The sequence below is a fragment of the Schistocerca gregaria genome, chromosome 10 (genome assembly GCF_023897955.1).
Source record: "Schistocerca gregaria isolate iqSchGreg1 chromosome 10, iqSchGreg1.2, whole genome shotgun sequence".
NCBI classification, from domain to species: Eukaryota; Metazoa; Arthropoda; class Insecta; order Orthoptera; family Acrididae; genus Schistocerca; species Schistocerca gregaria.
This window is the reverse complement of record NC_064929.1, coordinates 86,111,406-86,130,302: the sequence shown is the minus strand read 5'-3', so window position 1 is coordinate 86,130,302 and position 18,897 is coordinate 86,111,406. Positions and strand designations below refer to the sequence as shown.

At 39.2% G+C, this 18,897-nt stretch overlaps 1 protein-coding gene across 2 annotated transcripts in view; it reads right to left on the bottom strand.

The window, feature by feature from the left end:
* The window catches only part of LOC126293700 (PHD finger protein 14), a 180,708-nt gene extending 161,845 nt beyond the window's left edge, over positions 1 to 18,863 (bottom strand). The window contains exon 1 of one of the 2 annotated variants that reach the window (XM_049987005.1): positions 18,735 to 18,863. In XM_049987005.1, coding sequence (XP_049842962.1) covers positions 18,735 to 18,744 — 10 coding nt within the window. In that variant the 5' untranslated portion in view covers positions 18,745 to 18,863. The remainder of the gene's footprint in view (positions 1 to 18,734) is intronic. The other variant, XM_049987006.1, reaches the window with a different exon arrangement.
* Positions 18,864 to 18,897: the final 34 nt, after the last annotated feature.

Below are 18,897 nucleotides of genomic sequence, written 5' to 3'. Positions count from 1 at the left end.
TGGGAGGCACACTTTTTCCTGGATAAAGGCAGATCCCAAACGTACCTTGAAAACTGAGTCTTTTAAAAATTCCTGAAAATGAATGGAAAAACTGGTAGTAGCCATGCCAGTTATAAGAGTCAAGGGGCATGAAAGGGAAGCAGTGGTTGGGAAGGGAGTGAGACAGGGTTGTAGCCTCTCCCCGATGTTATTCAATCTGTATATTGAGCAAGCAGTGAAGGAAACAAAAGAAAAATTCGGAGTAGGTATTAAAATCCAGAGAGAAGAAACAAAAACTTTGAGGTTCGCCGATTACATAGTAATTCTGTCAGAGGCAGCAAAGGACTTGGAAGAGCAGTTGAATGGAATGGACAGTGTCTTGAAAGGAGGATATAAGATGAACATCAACAAAAGCAAAACGAGGATAATGGAATGTAGTCGAATTACGTCGCGTGATGCTGAGGGAATTGGATTAGGAAATGAGACACTTAAAGTAGTAAAGGAGTTTTGCTATTTGGGGAGCAAAATAACTGATGATGGTCAAAGTAGAGAGGATATAAAATGTAGACTGGCATGGCAAGGAAAGTGTTTCTGAAGAAGAGAAATCTGTTAACATCGAGTCTAGATTTAAGTGTCAGGAAGCCGTTTCTTAAAGTATATGTATGGAGTGTAGCCATGTATGGAAGTGAAACATGGACGATAAATAGTTTGTGGTACAATTTGACAAGAAGAGAATATAAGCTTTCGAAATGTGGTGCTACAGAAGAATGCTGAAGATTAGATGGGTAGATCACATAAATAATGAGGAAGTATTGAATAGGATTGGGGAGAAGAGAAGTTTGTGGAATAACTTGACAAGAAGAATGGACCGTTCGGTAGGACACGTTCTGAGGCATCAAGGGATCACAAATTTAGCATTGGAGGGCAGTGTGGAGGGTAAAAATCGTAGAGGGAGACCACGAGATGAATACACTAAGCAGATTCAGAAGGATGTAGGCCGCAGTAAGTACTGGGAGATGAAGAAGCTTGTGCAGGATGCAGTAGCATGGAGAGCTGCACCAAACCAGTCGCAGGACTGAAGACAACAACAAAACAACAAAGGGAACAAGGCATGTGGCCATGGAAGCCCCACATGTAGAGAGCACAGAGGATACTAGTCCTCCAGCAGGCGTCGTAGGATTTCTCCAAATCGAAAAACACGGCCACACTCTGGGAGTTCCGCAGAAAACCATTTGTGACACGGGTGGACAAAATGACGAGACGGTCAAAAACAGAACGCTGTTCTCGAAATCCACATTATGCAGCGGTTAGTAAATTGTGAGACTCGAGTTACCGTACCAGGCGGCCACGAATCGGACATTCCATCACCTTGCAAACACAATTGGTGAGAGAAATGTGGCAGTAGATAGAAGGAAGGTGTTTGTCCTTACCGGGCTTAGGTATGGGTATGACAGAGGCTTCACACCAGCACCTGGGAAAAGTGCCCTCTGCCAAGATGTGGTTGTACATATGAAGGAGAAATTGCTTGCCCACAAGAGAAAGGTGCTCCACCACAGCAATGGCGACATTGTAGCACTCACAACTATAAGCGAAGGATATTGCCTGAGCCTCTTCGCTCGTTTCCTATTAAGGAAGGCACAGTAGTAGTGGGAGGAGCTCAAAATCTCTGCAAACTGTCAGCCCGAGGTGTCACAGATAGCAATAGGGTCCACAATGACATCATCTGCTACTGTCAGGTCAGAAATAGGGGAACCGATCTCGATCCCAGAGAGCCGTTGGAGGTTGGCCCGTATGACGGAAGTGGGAGTGGCACTGTTAAAAGAACTAGTGAATGAAATCTGGCTAGCTTTTTTGCTATCCTAAAGAACACGACGACATTGTGCATGCATTTGTTTATAATGAACGCAGTTTGCCATCACAGGATGACAGTTAAGAATACGGAGCTAATGTCTCCGCACGCAAATTGCGTCATTGCACGCTTCAGTCCACCGAGTGACCGGGACACGGCGCGGTAAAGAGGAAGTGTGAGGAACGGACCATTCTGCAGCAGTAAGGATAATGTTCGTAAGGTATTCTACCCGTTTGTCACAACTGCGGAAATGTGCGTCAATCACAACTGCGGAAATGTGCGTCAAATGGTAAGGAGCAAAGCCTCCAGTCGGCCTCAGTAAGCTGCCATTTGGGTGGGCACAGAGGTGGGGTAGGAGTCGGCATACAGATAGTACATGGGAAATGGTCACTCGAGTACGTGTCAGAGAGGACGGACTACTCGAGACAATTGGCAAGCCGGGCAGTGCAGAAGTATAGGTCCAAATGGAAATAGCTATGCTCGAGTCTGAAAAGAATGTGGGTGCTCCCACATTAAGGCAGACGAGGTTAAGTCGATCGAGAGGGTCAGCCAAGAGGCTCTCTCTCGGACAGATTACGGGAGAACCCCAAAGGGGACGGTGCACATTCAAGTCACTGAGCAGCGGAAAGGTGTGAGGTACCTGTTTGACAAGCCGGAGGAAGTCTGCCCAGGTGAAATCAAATGATGGGTGATGTAAACAGTAAAAAGGTCACGTGAGGGAGGAAAAGGTGAACCATAACAGACCGAAGGCGGGTAGTCGAGGAAACGGGTCGACTGTAAATGTCATCCCGTGCGAGCGGCACAACTCCCCCACGAGGTGGAACGCTTTCCTCGGGCGGAAGGTCAAAACGGACTGGGAAGAAACGCAAGGGCTCAAAGCAGTCATGATGATGCAATTTTGTTTCCCAAAGGCAGAGAATGAGTGGACGGCACAATTCTGAGAGCAGGCGTAAATCCTCTCTGTCAAACCGAAGACGGCAAACGTTCCGCCGGAGCAGAGTCGTGATAAGGAAAAAGTGAAGGGGCGTCTCCTCGACAGCTGCCGAGTGCCGGTCTCCGAAGACTCACCGCTATGGGGTCCCACTCTGTGAGGTAATACAGAAGCGTCCGCACCCTCCTCCCAGGGCATAAAACCGGTCGGTGGTGCGCACCAGATCTTACTGTCACAAAGAGCACCAGATCTTACTGTCACAAAGTCAAACTTCAAATGGTGGATACTTTCAAGGAAAACTATTGGCCTCTCTCTGACAACCATTTGCAGTATAGTATCAAAATTAGTAGGGGGCGCGCGAGCGCTCACACACACACACACACACACACACACACACACACACACACACACACACACTGAATGTAGTTGAACTCGTGTATAAATAATGAACAAACTTCGCATATGAGGAATAATGCCTTTACATCAGGAAAACAGTCCAAGATAAACTAAAATTGCACGTTATTATTACAAAAACCCTGTATCGAAATTACAAAACATTTAAAGAAATTTTGAAGATAGTAGTTAGTCCTGTAATGATATTACAGGAACATAGAGTAACTCAAATTTGCCAGCTAGTGCACAGAAGCAATTTTTAAAAAAGATAGGAGGGGGAGACGCATGGTTGCAGTGTCGAGATTGTATAATTTCAAGTGTGCACTCCAAGACCTAATAAAATAACATAACAAAACAAAAGTTCAAAAGGTGAATTATGATGCCGCAGCAACAACATCAATGTACATCGCCTCCCTGATGATGCTTGTTAATGACAACATGAACTTGTTTGGAAAGAAGAACTGTGTCCAGTCACTAAGTGAAAGACAAAGAAATAATCTGTATACATGTCTGTCATCTTACATACTGAATGTTACTCTGCAGAACACAAGATTTCAAACACAAAGTGGTTATTTTCATGACCCAGTTGGAAGCTTTGCCTTTAACGATTCCTATTCTTCAAAAGAATATCTAATGTCCTATTAAGACTTTAATTATCTTTTCATGTGTTACTCGATAATTCAATCAGCTGTTTTATTGAGAGACTTTCAAACACATGGTTGATTTCATAACATCTGCCCATTCATATTGGGTTTACACAAAAACTGGAATATTTTATGAATGCAACAGTGGTACCGATTTCACTGGGCAACAATGAAAATGTTTCGGGCTTAAAAATAGTAAATTTACATGTATTTCCTTATGCTGAATTCAAAAATCATCATAAAAATGACAGATTGGCTCTTGTTTTGAACATAAAGAGACATTTCATTTTTTAGAGTGAAAATTTTAAATTTGGGGGATTTTTTTTTTTTCGCACCTGTCAAATAACAAAACACAAATGCTCTTCAGCTGTTTGTAAGTCATAAACATAGATACTGTTGCTGTGACTGTGAATTACATGTAGTTTCTACTCAAATTAATGCAAAATTTCTGGTTCGCGAGTGCTTTTTAAGTGTAAAATTTGTAAATATGCCACGAAAATATGTAAATATGGTGAATAACTTTTGTTATATTTATGGTGAAATAACATTTTCCTCACAGAAACGAAATTTGACACCTCTTGTAAAGACTGCCTATCAGTATTATTTTGGTATGAAAATAGGAGAATGCAGAAATTCTTGGATCTCAACTACAGCAATGGAATCTTCTCCAAAGTGATGTGAGAATCTCACAGTACAGAAAACATCACATGAACTGCTTCCCTTTTTTGAGAAGCAAAATAATCTTGTTGTTTGCTGTGACATTAACGGATTGATGAAATCTTTGAATTTGAACCATGATCCAACTGAATGGAGGCTATTCATAGACTCCTCCAAGCTTAGTCTGAAAGCTCTGTTACTTCACAACTGGAATCTTCTTTCATCTATTCCTATTGGTCATGCTGTTCACATGAAGGAGACATATGCAAATATGACAGCTCTCTTGGACTCAATTAAATATATGAACACAAATGGAAAATCTCATACTCTACAGAATGCAACTGGGCTACACAAAGCACAGCTGCTTCTTATGTATGTGGGACAGTAGAGACAGGAAACTGCATTATATTAAAGAAGGCTGGCCTGCAAGAAATCTTCACCCTAGCGAGAAAAATGTCATTGCCAAGCCTCTTGTGGACCCAAAAGACGTTCTTCTTCCACGCCTGCACATCAAGCTGGGTTTGATGAAAAACTTTGTCAAACCTATGATCCGAGAATGACGGGCCTTTAAGTACATGAGAGAGAAATTTTCGAAATTAAGTGATGCAAAAGTTAAGGCATTTTTGTTGAGCCACAAATAAGGGAACATGTAAAGAATCCTGTATTTGACCAGGTTTTGGAGGGGAAAGAAAAGGAAGCTTGGGAATCCTTCAAGGGTGTTGTTCACGGATTTTTAGGTAACAAAAGACATGACAACTACAAGCATTTGGTGACAGTAAGCCTGAAAAAATACCGTAACCTTGGCTGCAACATGTCCCTTACAATCCATTTTCTCCACTCCCACCTAGACTTTTTCCCTCTAAGTTGTGGAGCTGTGAGTGATGAACATGGTGAGAGATTCCATCACGAGATTTCTGTTATGGAACAGACATCAAGGTCATTGGAATGAAGTAATGCTTGCGGATTACTGTTGGTCTTTGTGTAGGGATTCTGCGGAACTCCATTACAAGAGGCAAGCTAAAAGACGACAAAGTCAGTAGGCCACCACATGATTCTGTTCAGACACAACCATCTGCGAAGTATTTTTCCAGCAATTTAGAACCCTTAGCATGTAATTACCACTTAAAAAAATCAAATGCACTTTCATTGTTGTTAGCATGTATGTAATTAAATTGTATCCTTTTCTCTCAATCCGTTTTTAGATTAGATTAGTTTTTGTTCCATTATATCCGTGCTGAGGAAATCCTCGTGGATGTGGAACATGTCTTTTTTTTAGCTGAAATAACAATACTAATAGTATGAATATATACAATACATCATTTGTTTCTATTAAAAAATTTGACAATGGAGTAGAAGGAGTTGGCCACTAGTAAGTCTTTCAGGCTCCTTTTAAACTGTTCTTTATTTGTAACTAAATTTTTTATGTTTGCTGGAAATTATTGAAGATAAGTGTTCCTGAGTAGTGGACCCCTTTTTGAACTAAAGTAAGTGCTTTTAAGTCTTGTGCAGATCATTATTGTTCCTGGTATTTTATGTATGAACTGAGCTGTTTGTTGCAAAAAGAGAGATATTATTTAGGACAAATTTCATTAAGGAGTAAATATACTGAGAGGCAGTGGTTAGTATACCCAGTTCTTTGAAGAGGTTTCTACATGATGTCCGTGAATTTACTCCACAAATAATACGTATTACACGCTTTTGGACTCTGAAAACTTTTGTTTGACTTGAAGAGTTACCCCAAAATAATATACCATATGACACTATGGAATGAAAGTATGCAAATTATGCAAGCTTTTTCATTTTTATGTCACCTATGTCTGCGAACACTCGCATTGCAAATACAGATTTGTTAAGGCGTTTCTGCAGTTCTGTGGTGTGCTCCTCCCACCTGAATTTATTATTGAGTTGTAATCCAAGGAATTTCAGACTGTCAACCTCTTCTATCTGCTCTTCTTCATACTTTATGCATATGCTGGGTGGAAACCTCTTACAGGTTCTGAATTGCATGTAGTGAGTCTTTTCAAAGTTTAAAGTCAATGAGTTGGCTTTAAACCATTTATTAATATTCATGAAAATATCATTAGCAGATCTTTCTAGAACTACACTCGACATACTATTTATTGCAATACTTGTGTCATCTGCAAATTTTGCAGCACTGCCCGTGACACCATAGAATTCTAATTTATTTAAAAGGATGTTGTGGTCCACACAATCAAATGCCTTTGACAAATCACAGAAAATACCTGCTGCTTGTAATTTGTTATTTAATGAATTAAGTACATTTTCACTGTAGGTGTAAATAGCCTTCTCGATATCAGAACCCTTCAGAAATCCAAACTGTGTCCTTGATAATAAGTTATTTGTGGTCAGATGGTTGAGAAGCTGCCTGTACACAACTTTTTCTAAAATTTTTGAGAATGCTGGCAAATATGAAATCGGTCTGTAGTTTGGTGGTATCTCTTTATCCCCTTTCTTGAATAGAGGCTTAACATCTGCATATTTTAGCCAGTCAGGAAATGTCCCAGTTATAATTGACTGGTTACACAAGTAACTTAGAATTGTAATAAACTCACAAGAACATGCCTTAATTAAATTTGTTGATATTTTATCGTAACCACTAGAATGCTTTGTTTTTAAAGATTTTATTATGGAAATTATTTCTTTTGGTGAAGTGGGTGATATATTCATGTAGCTGAAGCTATTTGTAAGGCTAGTTTCAGATATTCAAGGGCATTATTTACTGATCCTGAAAATCCCATTCTATCAGTAACAGATATAAAGTACTTGTTAAATAGATTTGCCACACTATGCCCATCGGTTACTAATGTGTCAGCTACCCTTAATGCCATTTGCTCCTGTTCCTTTCTAGTTCTACCAGTCTCCTCTTTCACTATATCCCATATTGTTTTTATTTTGTTCCCTGACATTGCTATCTTATTCTCATAGTGCATTTGTTTAGATGTCTGAATTACTTTTTTAAATATTTTACAGTATTCCTTGTATTTAGCTTAATCATCAGCATTGGAGCTATTCTTGGTTGACAGATACATTTTCCTTTTTGTCTTACAGGAAATCTTTATTCCTTGTGTAATCCATGGTTTTATTATAGACTTCTGTTTAATTTGAGTAACTTTTAGAGGAAAACAGTTTTCAAACATGGTACTGACATTGTTCGTGAATCTATTATATTTTTCACTCATGTCATGAGCACTATAAACATCTTTTCAGTTCATATCTTTGAACAGTTTTCTAAAATACTCAATTTTTGGTTGACTGACTACTCTCTTGTCCTCGGATTTAGCAGTCTTGATAATCTGCTTAGGATTTACATCTAAAACAAGGAGCTGCATCTCATGATCTGATAGTCCATTTATTACAGGTTTTATGATATAATTTTGTTCCTTTGATTTGTCAATAAAAATGTTATCAATGGCTGTCCTTGAGGATTTAGTGATCTTAGTTGGAAAGTTGTACTCAAATTAAGTCGGGTGATGCTGAGGGAATTAGATTAGGAAATGAGACACTTAAAGTAATAAAGGAGTTTTGCTATTTGGGGAGCAAAATAACTGATGATGGTCGAAGTGGAGAGGATATAAAATGTAGACTGGCAATGGCAAGGAAAGCGTTTCTGAAGAAGAGAAATTTGTTAACATCGAGTATAGATTTAAGTGTCAGGAAGTCATTTCTGAAAGTATTCGTATGGAGTGTAGCCATGTATAGAAGTGAAACATGGACGATAAATAGTTTGGACAAGAAGAGAATAGTAGCTTCCGAAATGTGGTGCTACAGAAGAATGCTGAAGATTAGATGGGTAGATCACATAACTAATGAGGAGGGTACTGAATAGGATTGGGGAGAAGAGAAGTTTGTGGCACAACTTGACGAGAAGAAGGGATCGGTTGGTAGGACATGTTCTGAGGCATCAAGGGATCACCAATTTAGTATTGGAGGGCAGCGTGGAGGGTAAAAATCGTAGAGGGAGACCAAGAAATGAATACACTAAGCAGATTCAAAAGGATGTAGGTTGCAGTAGGTACTGGGAGATGAAGAGGCTTGCACAGAATAGAGTGGCATGGAGAGCTGCATCAAACCAGACTCAGGACTGAAGACCGCAACAACAACAACAACAACAACAACAACAACAACAGTTGGAAAGTTTACAGTGTGAGTTAGATTGGAAGACAACATTACTAACTGCAGTAAATCTTACTGGAAGATTGCATTAGAAAATCTGTATTAAAGTCACCAGCAATCAAAATTTCTTTGTTTCTTCCTGTTAAATAACCCTAAAGAGCTTCTAGATGATTTATGAATAGATTATAATTTCCTGTAGGTGCTCGGCAAATAGTTTCTATTATATAGGATCTGTCATGGAACTCTACTTCTGTTGCACATGCTTCTAGATGCTGGTCTAAACAGAATTTATTAATGTCAATGTTCTTGAATTTGTGGCAGTTTTTAATGAATTAATATATAATACTTCCGCCTTGTGTATATCATAGAAACTAGAGCTAATAAAAAATTTTTATTGTCATATTTGTTTTTCTCAACCCAAAATTAGTAGGAGTTGCCTCATGAAGTGCTCGAAACATTCAAAAATCACTTTTTTGTTGCCCAGTGTTTTCAACGTCATTACATTTTGCACCAATATGCACTTCAATGTATCAGTTCAGTTGGACTGCCACTAGCACACCTGAAAATGAAACTGCATTATTTCCAAATTGATCAAATGAATTAATCACCATTAATTAAACTTGTGAATTTATTGTCCAATAATACTATTTAACTTCAATTACTGTTGTTGTCAACTTATTGAAATAAACAGAATTCAGAAAATATTGTGTTTTGTAAGGAGTGTTTAGGAGAGTTGCTGGTCCAGTCTAACTGATTGTCGTTTTTCACACCTCTTTCTACATAATTCCGGGTAATATTGGTGCAGTTCCTGATAGCAAACCATTATTGTCCTTTTCCCTACTTCCTGCCCATTATTAAAATAGATGCCTTGATATTAGTGTTTGTGAAGATTTTTGCAATAGTATTGTACATTAGAGTAGTAACAAATCATGATATACATTATCTCCTGTCCGACTTGCAGTTTGTATTCTGGAAAGGAGCATCAACAGAATATGTAAATTAACTTCCTTGAACCTGAAGGTCTAAATGTTTACCCCAGCAGGTACCTTTGCATTAGTTGGAAGATTGCGGAATTATGGGAAAAGGAGGATAATGATCCAGTAAGTAATAAACAAAAGGTAGTACTGCAATGTCCAAGAACAGGGAGCAGATTTGATTGTGACTTCGGTTCTATCAAGTAGAGATGTGCCACAGTTTTGCTGTCTGACACTGTTGTTTTTCTTGATGTATATGTAGATCGGCCACTGATCATGGCAGATGATTTGACTTTTTTTTTTTTTTCTTTGCAAAGACAAGTGTCATTATGAAATGCATGGAATGTAGTGTAAATGATTTAGCAAATAGGCTACTGAGTAATATTAGCAATCAGACTGACACTAAGTGCAGCAAAATGCACACCACTGAATCCTTGTAGAAACAAACTTTTAGAGTCACACGGCGAAAAACTTATCAGCTAAACTGAGCATTTAAAACTCTTGGATACGATAGATGATAATCACTCTTGCAGCATGCAGCACATTATGCTTATCTGCTTTGCGCATTTCCAGTCCTCTATGCCTTACGCTCTCACATTTTGGGAACGCACTGTGCAGGAATGGAGAACATTATTAGCCCAGAACAGGGCAGTCAGAATACTGGGTGGCTTACATTCGTGAACTTGGTGAAGGGTGTCATTCACCCATTTTGAAAATCTAGCTCGGCTGCCTCTATACATACACACGCTTGTAACATGCGTAACAAAACACTCGGATTCATTTAAAAGAAACTGCCACATTCAGTTGGTGAAGGCTAGAAGGAAAATGGTTTGCAAGTGGATAACACTCCTTTAAAACCATCATACAGGAACGTGACCACTAATTGACAAGTCTCATTTTAGAAAGATTTCCAGTGGAACTAAAAATTTTTGGGGGTGAACCCAACATTATCAAATATAAGTGGCACAGTACTCCAGTTCCTTACAGGAATTTCTTTCAAAAGTTTAGAGCACTGTACAGCAGCAGATTTCTAATGTAACATTTTTCTTTAATTTATTTTTCAGCTTTCTTTAAATCATTCCATGACCAGACTGCTTCACCTCACACTGTCCCACAGAATCTGTCAAATTAAATATTCAGGCAAGCAAAGAATGAGCGACCATCCTGTCACTACGACGTGCTGTGGCATGTGAACCAGATTTTGGAAGAGAGCATCACAAAGCATTCACCAAAAATCCTATGAGATACCACTGTACATTACATAGCAACAATGCCAGTCTCATAAGATTAGATATGTTACTTATACACTGTGGCAAATCCAAAAAACTGTCTCCCTGATCAGACCACATGCTGCAGACCTGTCACTGTGTTATCCTCTGCCAATGGCACACTGGATGTGGCACAGATGGGCATTTACATTACTCAGAAGTGTCAACAACCAAACCTCAGAACCGCTTATTCTCATTGCAGTACATAGCTCCTCAGCTTGCTCCACTCAAGACCTATCCCTGGCGGTACAGGTCCAGTGTTCAGCATTCAAGTACACAGGCTGCTCAGCTGCAGACGCGAACACACACGAACGTGCACTTTCTTCGAGTCGTCAGTCTTCCGAGTGCTTTGATGAAGCCCGCCACGAATTCCTCTCACGTGCAGAGTTCTCCATCTCCGAGTAGCACTCGCAACATACATCCTCAATAATTTGCCGGATGTATTGCAAATTCTGTCTTCCACTACAGTTTTTGCCCTCTACAGCTCCCTCTAGCACTACAGAGGTTATCCCGTGGCGTCCTAACGGATGTCCTTCATCCCAACCCTCCTTCTTCTCAGTGTTTTCCATACATTCCTTTCCTTGCTAATTCTCTGGAGAACCATCTTGTTCCATACCTTATCAGTCCACCCAGTTTTCGGCATTCCTCTGAAGCACCACAACTCAAGTGCTTTAATTTCTTCTGTTCCGGTTTTCCCGCAGTCCGTGTTTCACTATCAGACAATGCTGTGCTCCAAATGTAAATAATCAGAAATTTCTTCAGATTAAGGCCTATGCTTGATACTAGTGGACTTTCTTGACCAGGAATGCCCTTTTTGCCAGTGGTACTCATTAGACTGTTCATTTCATTCAGTATCATGTAAGTCTTCTTCACTCCTACTCAGGATATCGATGTCATCAGCGATTCTTATCACTGATATTCACCTGGAATTTTCATTATACTTTCGAACCTTTCTTTTAATTTCTGTCACAGCTTCCTTGATGTACAGTTTTAAGAGTAGGGGGCAAAGGACTACATCCCTGTCTTACACCAATCTTAACATGAGCACTTCCCCCCCCCCCCCCCCTCCATCCCCGTACCAGGAGGTCTGCGGGACTACAGCCATTCACTATTGCGAGGAAATGAAACACTGACAGCAGTCCTACACAATACATGACAACATAAAGACGGCTGAAGGTGTTTTGTTTTCCTCCAGCCTTATTGTTTCCTCTTGTCTCTTGTACATTACCCATCTTTCTCAGATTACCCCAAAACATCCAGCATCATGTACACCATTTCACACTGTCGAATCCTCCTTCTGGGTCAACAGATCCTACGATCGTGTCTTAGATTTTTTCCTTTACTCTTGCTTCCATTATTAACCACGAGATCAGAATTGCCTCTTTGGTGACTTTACGTTTCCTAAAGCCAAACTGATGGTCATGTAATATATGCTCAATTTTCTTTTCCATTCTTCTGTATATTATTCTAGCCATCAACTTGGATCCACAAGCCGTTAAGCTGATTGCTCAATAATTCTTGCACTTGTTGGCTCTTGCAATCTTTGGAATTCTGTGGACGATATTTCTCTTAAAGTCAGATGTTACATACCCGAAATTATACATTATGTGGGAATGTGAATAGTCATTTTGTTGCCACTTCCCAGAATGATTTTAGATATTCTGATGGAATTTTATCTATCCAGGGTGTCTATGTGGACAAGGAAAAGAAATTCCCGCATTTCCCGGTTAAAAATAAACTTTCTCGCGGGCGAAAATAGACTTTTTCCATGTTAAGTGACAGTATACAACTCGTGGCACTGTAAAACACAATCTTTTGAATGTTTATGGTTTTATATACAGATGCAGAATTTCCCGCCAATTTAGAAAAAGAAACTCAGGGGGGAAAAAACGTTTTGAAACACCTTTGATGTCCAGCAATATGTAGGCTGCACATTTTCGTATTACGGAGGTATAAATTCGAATTCCACCAAATACAGCATGCTACTTTTCCGAAGCATTGAAATCGAGATAGCGATGTGTTTTGTTAGTCGCTCATAACTCATGTCACGTGATCTCGCCAGCTGATGACAGCATAGGACACGTGATGTAGTCAGCCAATAGCAAGATCACTCTTAAGTAGCGCGAAAACACAAATAAGAAAAGTTAATGGTTTAAATTAATATACATAGCATTCACATATAATATTGGTCTCCAAGATTAATAAGCTGGAAGAGAAGCTAAGTTTCCACATACAATGTTGATCTTTCCTGCGCGCGATACACTTTAAAATACATCACATAAATGTGCCAGAAAATATTTTTATAACGACGTAAATGTGTGATGATCTGAGCTCGAAATTCTTCTAAATGGCCGTCCTCAAAGAATTGATTTTTAAAGGAGAATCAAACGCTTTGTTATTTAAGAAATTCATTGTACATTCTCACACATAGTTCATGTCGCGTAAAAGGAAATTTGCTTTCAATGTATGTAACGCTTATAAAACCACCGTTCGCAATATTTTTCCGCTACCTGTTAGAAATAGGGTCGTTTCAGCAATTGCAAGAGAGCGCCAGATAACAGTCATCACTGCGCGATGAAGCAGGAAGGCCATATGTCCTTACGTGTAAACCATTAAGAGCTCTTACATTATGTGATAAAGGAAACAAGACATCAAAGGGTACTTCAAGAGCATCGGAATTTCGTAAACCACACTAAAATGCATAATTCAGCTTAAAGTGCACATTCGTATGTCCAGATTCGGATGTACATTTTCTTGTAGTACCAGCATTGTATTATCTCATGTTTGGTTCTTTATTATGGCACAATGTCATGCGTGCACTTGAAATCAGCGAACAGTGTGAAATTAAACAGTTCGTTTCAAATAAACTGACTTCCTCGGCAGAAAAGATTAATAAACGCCAATTCTCTTTAGCAAACCGACAAAGATAACTTCATTGTTCTGCAAGGCGATTATGCTTGACTGTCAGAAAGGCGCAAATAAAATCTGAAACTAATGACATATATCAGCCATTCGTAATTATGCAATTAATGCTTGACTGTCAGAAAGGCGCAAATAAAATCTGAAACTAATGACATATATCAGCCATTCGTAATTATGCAATTAATGCTTGACTGTCAGAAAGGTGGAAATAAAATTTGAAACTAATGACATATTTCAGCCATCCGTAATTATGCGAACATATTTTAATTCATTTGATATCTCCCTGTCACAAAAATCCGTTTTATCATTTAACATGAGAGCAATAAACGAAGACGAAACAACAAAATCACTGAACGTAAACAAAGGTCACGTGGACACGACCCAACTCCCCACAACTCAGACTGCTCTGTGCATCAGGCCCGGATTTACTAATTTCCGAACCGGGGCAATATTAGATAGTGGCGCTAAGCCACACTTCCAGAACAAGAAGCGGGAGAAGGTACGCGATTCTACTACGCATGCACAAGAGCCCGCCCGCAATTGCTCAAAGGATCGGAGGCAATTTGTTGTTATGAAGCTCTGCATAGTCTCCCAAAAGCCTCTGACACATGCTGTTGGCAGACGCTTGTATGAGCACTGTGTTTTGTTGTTGTTTACGGCCCATTTCCTTTGCAACTTAAGTTTATTTTATATTTCTGTGGTTCCCCCCCCTCTCTCGTACATGTTATGCTGCAGTGTTATTATGCAATAGCGGGGTACAGTAATATCCTTTGTTAGAGTATTGGTTTTTACCACTCAAAATTACAAAAATTTAACTGAAAACTAAAACAATGAAAAATCCCAGGAATTGCAAACAATTCCAGGGTTTTTCCCGGATCGCCCCAGGTCTTATACACCCTGCTATCATTTCTGCCTTATTCGATCTCAAGTCTTCAAAAGCTCTTTTAAACTCTGATAATAATACTGGATACCATCTCTCTTCTATATCAACTAATGTTATTTCTTCTATCAGATCATCAGACAAGTCTCCCCCCTCGTAGAATGTTCAATGTACTATTTTCACCTATCCATTCTCTCCTCTGCATTTAATAGTGGAATTCCCATTGCACTCTTAATGTTACTACAATTGCTTTTGATTTCACTGAGGGTTCTTTTGACTTTTCTATACGCTGAGTCAGTGTAGCCATTTTGCCTCGACTTGCCTGCGCTTTCTATTTATTTCACTCCTAAGTGACTTGTATTTGTTTATTACTGAATTGTCCTGAACATTTCTGCCTCTCCTTCATTCGTCGATAAACTGAAGTGTCTCTCGCTACACGTAGTTTCTTTGCAGTTACCTTCTTTGTACCTATGTTTCTCTTTCCTACTTTTGTAATTGCAATTTTTAGAGGTGCCCATTCCTCTTCAACTGTACTGCCTCTGAGCTATTCCTTATCGGTGTATCTATAGCTTTAGAAAATTTCAAGTGTATCTCATAATTCCTTACTACTTCTGTATCTCATTTGTGAACTGATTTTCCCTCTATAGTCTCTTAAACTTCAGCCTATTCGTCACTACTAAATTGTGATCTGAGTTTATGTCTGCTCCTGGGTATGCCGTACAAAACAATATCTGATTTTGGACTCTCTGTCTGACCATAATGTAATTTAATTGAAATCTTTCCGTATCGCCTCCTCTTGTGATTCCTGAACAAAGTATTCACTACTACTAACTCATATTTACTGTAGAACTCTATTACTCTTTCTCCTCTCTCATTCCTCGCTCCAAGCCCACATTCTCCCATAGTCCTTTCTTCTACTACATCCCCTACAACTGCATTCCAGTCCCCCATGAATATTAAATTTTCATCTCCATTTATGTACTGAATTGTGTGTTCAATATCCTCATATACTTTCTCTGCCTCTTCGTCTTCAGCTTGCAACTTTGCCGATTCAGATGAGAACGATTCTATCACTGAACTGTTCACAATATCTCACTCTCTCCCCTAACCTCCTATCCACGACAAATCCTAATTTGGTTATACCATTTTCTGCTGCTGCTGATCTTACCCTATATTCATATGATCAGAAATCCTTGTATCCTTTCCATTTCACTTCACTGACCCCGACTATATCTCGACTGAGTTTTAGTCTTTCCCTTTTCACATTTTCTAGCTTCTTTATCACGTTCTAACTCCTGACAATCCACACCCTCACTCTTGATTATTCAATCTTTTTCCCATTGTCACCTCCACCTTAGTAGTCCCCTCGCAGAGATCCAAATGGGGGGAATAGTCCAGAATCTTTTACCAGTGGGGAGATCATCATGATGCTTTTTCAATTACAAGCAACATGTCCTGTGTACATATTGTGTCCTTAATGCAGTGGTTTACATTGCCTTCTGCATCCTCATGGTGTTGATCATTGCTGATTCTTTGACATTTAGTGGCAGATTCCCACCGCAAGGGCAAGAGAGGCCCTGAACCTCTGTCCACTCCTCCGCCATCTTTGACAAGGTCAGTGGCTGAATGAAGGTGGCTGTCTTGTGCCGAAAGTCTTCAGCCATCATTGCTGATGATTTTTATTCAAAATTTAAGCAGTGGTAGGGTTTGAACCTGGGACCAATGACATTTTGATTACTAATCAAAGACGCTAGTACTCCTACACCACGGGGATGAGTATTTATTCAGTAAATTAAGTGTTTGAGACACAGCTTTACGTGACCCTGAATGCAGTGGCATGAGTGAGGTGACTGAAGCGGAAGGTTCTGCAATCCTAGTACAACCTTTTCATGCAACAGGGGCTAGGCAAAGTGATATTGTCTGCTGGATACTAGGGTAACCAGAAACTCATGAGAATGTGACCTACAGACAGATAATGGAGACCCATACACAAATAAGGATTCTGCTATTCCACTAGGCCTATGTGCTATTATTTCACGTCTTAGTGGATGCTGTCATGTTATCAGTTCACATGTGAATGACTTACTGGAGACACAAAACAACAAGCTATGCCATGCAAAGACTCACTGTCATTCGAACTGTTCCGATAGAAATAACTTGCACAGACGAGATTCGGGGGAAATATTCAGTGTGAGCTGCCAGCTTTGACCAGTGACAAATAATAGATGCTGTCACATTACCTTTTGGTGCATATATGCAGAGTTTTGTTGTTAGTTGATGAAGCTGATGTATATGAAGTGAAAAAAAAGAAGAAAAACTAGTTGTGGTGACAGATTGATCTGTATCTTAGCCCGAGGTATAGATTCAGATTGCAAGGTGACAATTTGGCTGTCAGTTGGTGAATCCAACAACTAAAAATGCGTGTTTATGGTGTCAAACTGACCTGTAACTTACACCATTTGAAAAAATTGCCACCAATGTCACATTATAATCACCATGTTGTATACGGCATTTTTCACATGTTTACTATGTCAGTGGTCAAACTGACAGACTGTGTGGAATATTCCTCTTTATTCCACATACGAGATTAAGGACAAAGTAGTCCTACAATACATAGCCAACACTTTGGGCCATGTCTCTTTCAGTACGCCCTGCCACAATTGCATTCTACATTCAGAAAAGAATGCAATAATTTGTCTACATAGTATTGTGCTCAACATTCAGGAAATGATCTGAGCATGACAAAAGTTTTCAAGTTTTGCAGTTTACCTACATTCTCGTGCACCTTAAAGGAATAGCAGCCATGAGAAAATCTACAGAAAACTGTAAAAGAGTTGAATGGGAAGACGTGGGAAATTAACAAAAAAAATTAAAAAAGCCCACAACTGCTTGTAACAGTAACATTCAGTACCTAAACTGGCATCACAGTGTAAGCAAAGATTACTAACATCAATCGACCAACAGATTTCAGGCTGTTACTTCAGGGTGTATTTACTACATTTTTTCCATTTATTCATACAGGGATAATCACACAATGTTATAAGATTTGTCAAGATAACACAAAGAAAATAAATAGCCCAAAATATACATAAACACAATACACAATATATAAATATGCTTCCTACAACAGATGACCAGTCACAGCCTTGAAGGAACGACACTGTGATCTGCCTGGGATGATTTAGGACAAACCAAAGCAAATCTAAATCAGCATGGGTTGACAGAAGAAATTCCATCCTCCTGAATATGAGGTCAGTGTCTTAACTACTGCACTGCATCATTTTCTTGGTCTCTACTGCACAATGTTCTTTGATTAGATGTTACGGCATTGCAAATCATTTAGTGAAATAATCTAGCACTGCTAAGGAATGAATGAGATGTAATTTGCTCTGTCGAACATAATAGCTACTGTAAACTCACTATCATTTCTCCATCTCTCTTTTTTTTTTTTACAATAACTAGCCTATTTTTGTTTTCTCTTCACGGGTATTACATATTTATGAATCCCTCCTTAAAAAAATTTTACCGGTCAATGTTGCAAAATGTCATTTCTTCAGCTTGCACAGTTATTATGTTTTTTTTCGTAAGTAAAAAACAGTTCTCAGTCAAATTCTGTATGTTAGGCATGGATAAAATATCATATTTACTGCTAACCCAATATTAACAAAACACCTGTTCACATTTGGGGAGGCTAACACAAAAAGTAAATTATGAAGTCGAACTGATGGTCTCTAGAGAAACGAACCGACTTCTTTTAACACAACTAAAAGAAAATAAAGAAACATAAACAACGAGAGAGGGGAGAGGAAACGCTACCCGGCTTGTGTGGATATTACTGTAATCAGTTTTACGTTGCCGTTAATTTATATCACTGGACGAACGGCCTTCGTCTCATTTTCTGATAAATACAAACACAGAACTTTTTTTTCACTTTTACTTATAACTTTGTTTACGATCACTGGGTTTACAACAAACATATTTAGCCGTGACGCCTACATTGATGAAGCGTGGTCAGTAACTGTAAACGATACAATCCTTCATAACACGGATGTCTGACGCAATATTAAATAGCAGAAACAAGGAACTACTTCTGTATTACTTACAGCCACTCATTGTTGAAGGTAAAACTGTTCCTTCACAACACCACGACGCGACATCCACAAGACATTCGTCCTAAACACAGTGTTTGTTTGCAATTCGCCATAAGCCACATTCAGCGATACTGCGTGTGCACATTGCGGAATGTCGATTAAATTGTCTGAAAAA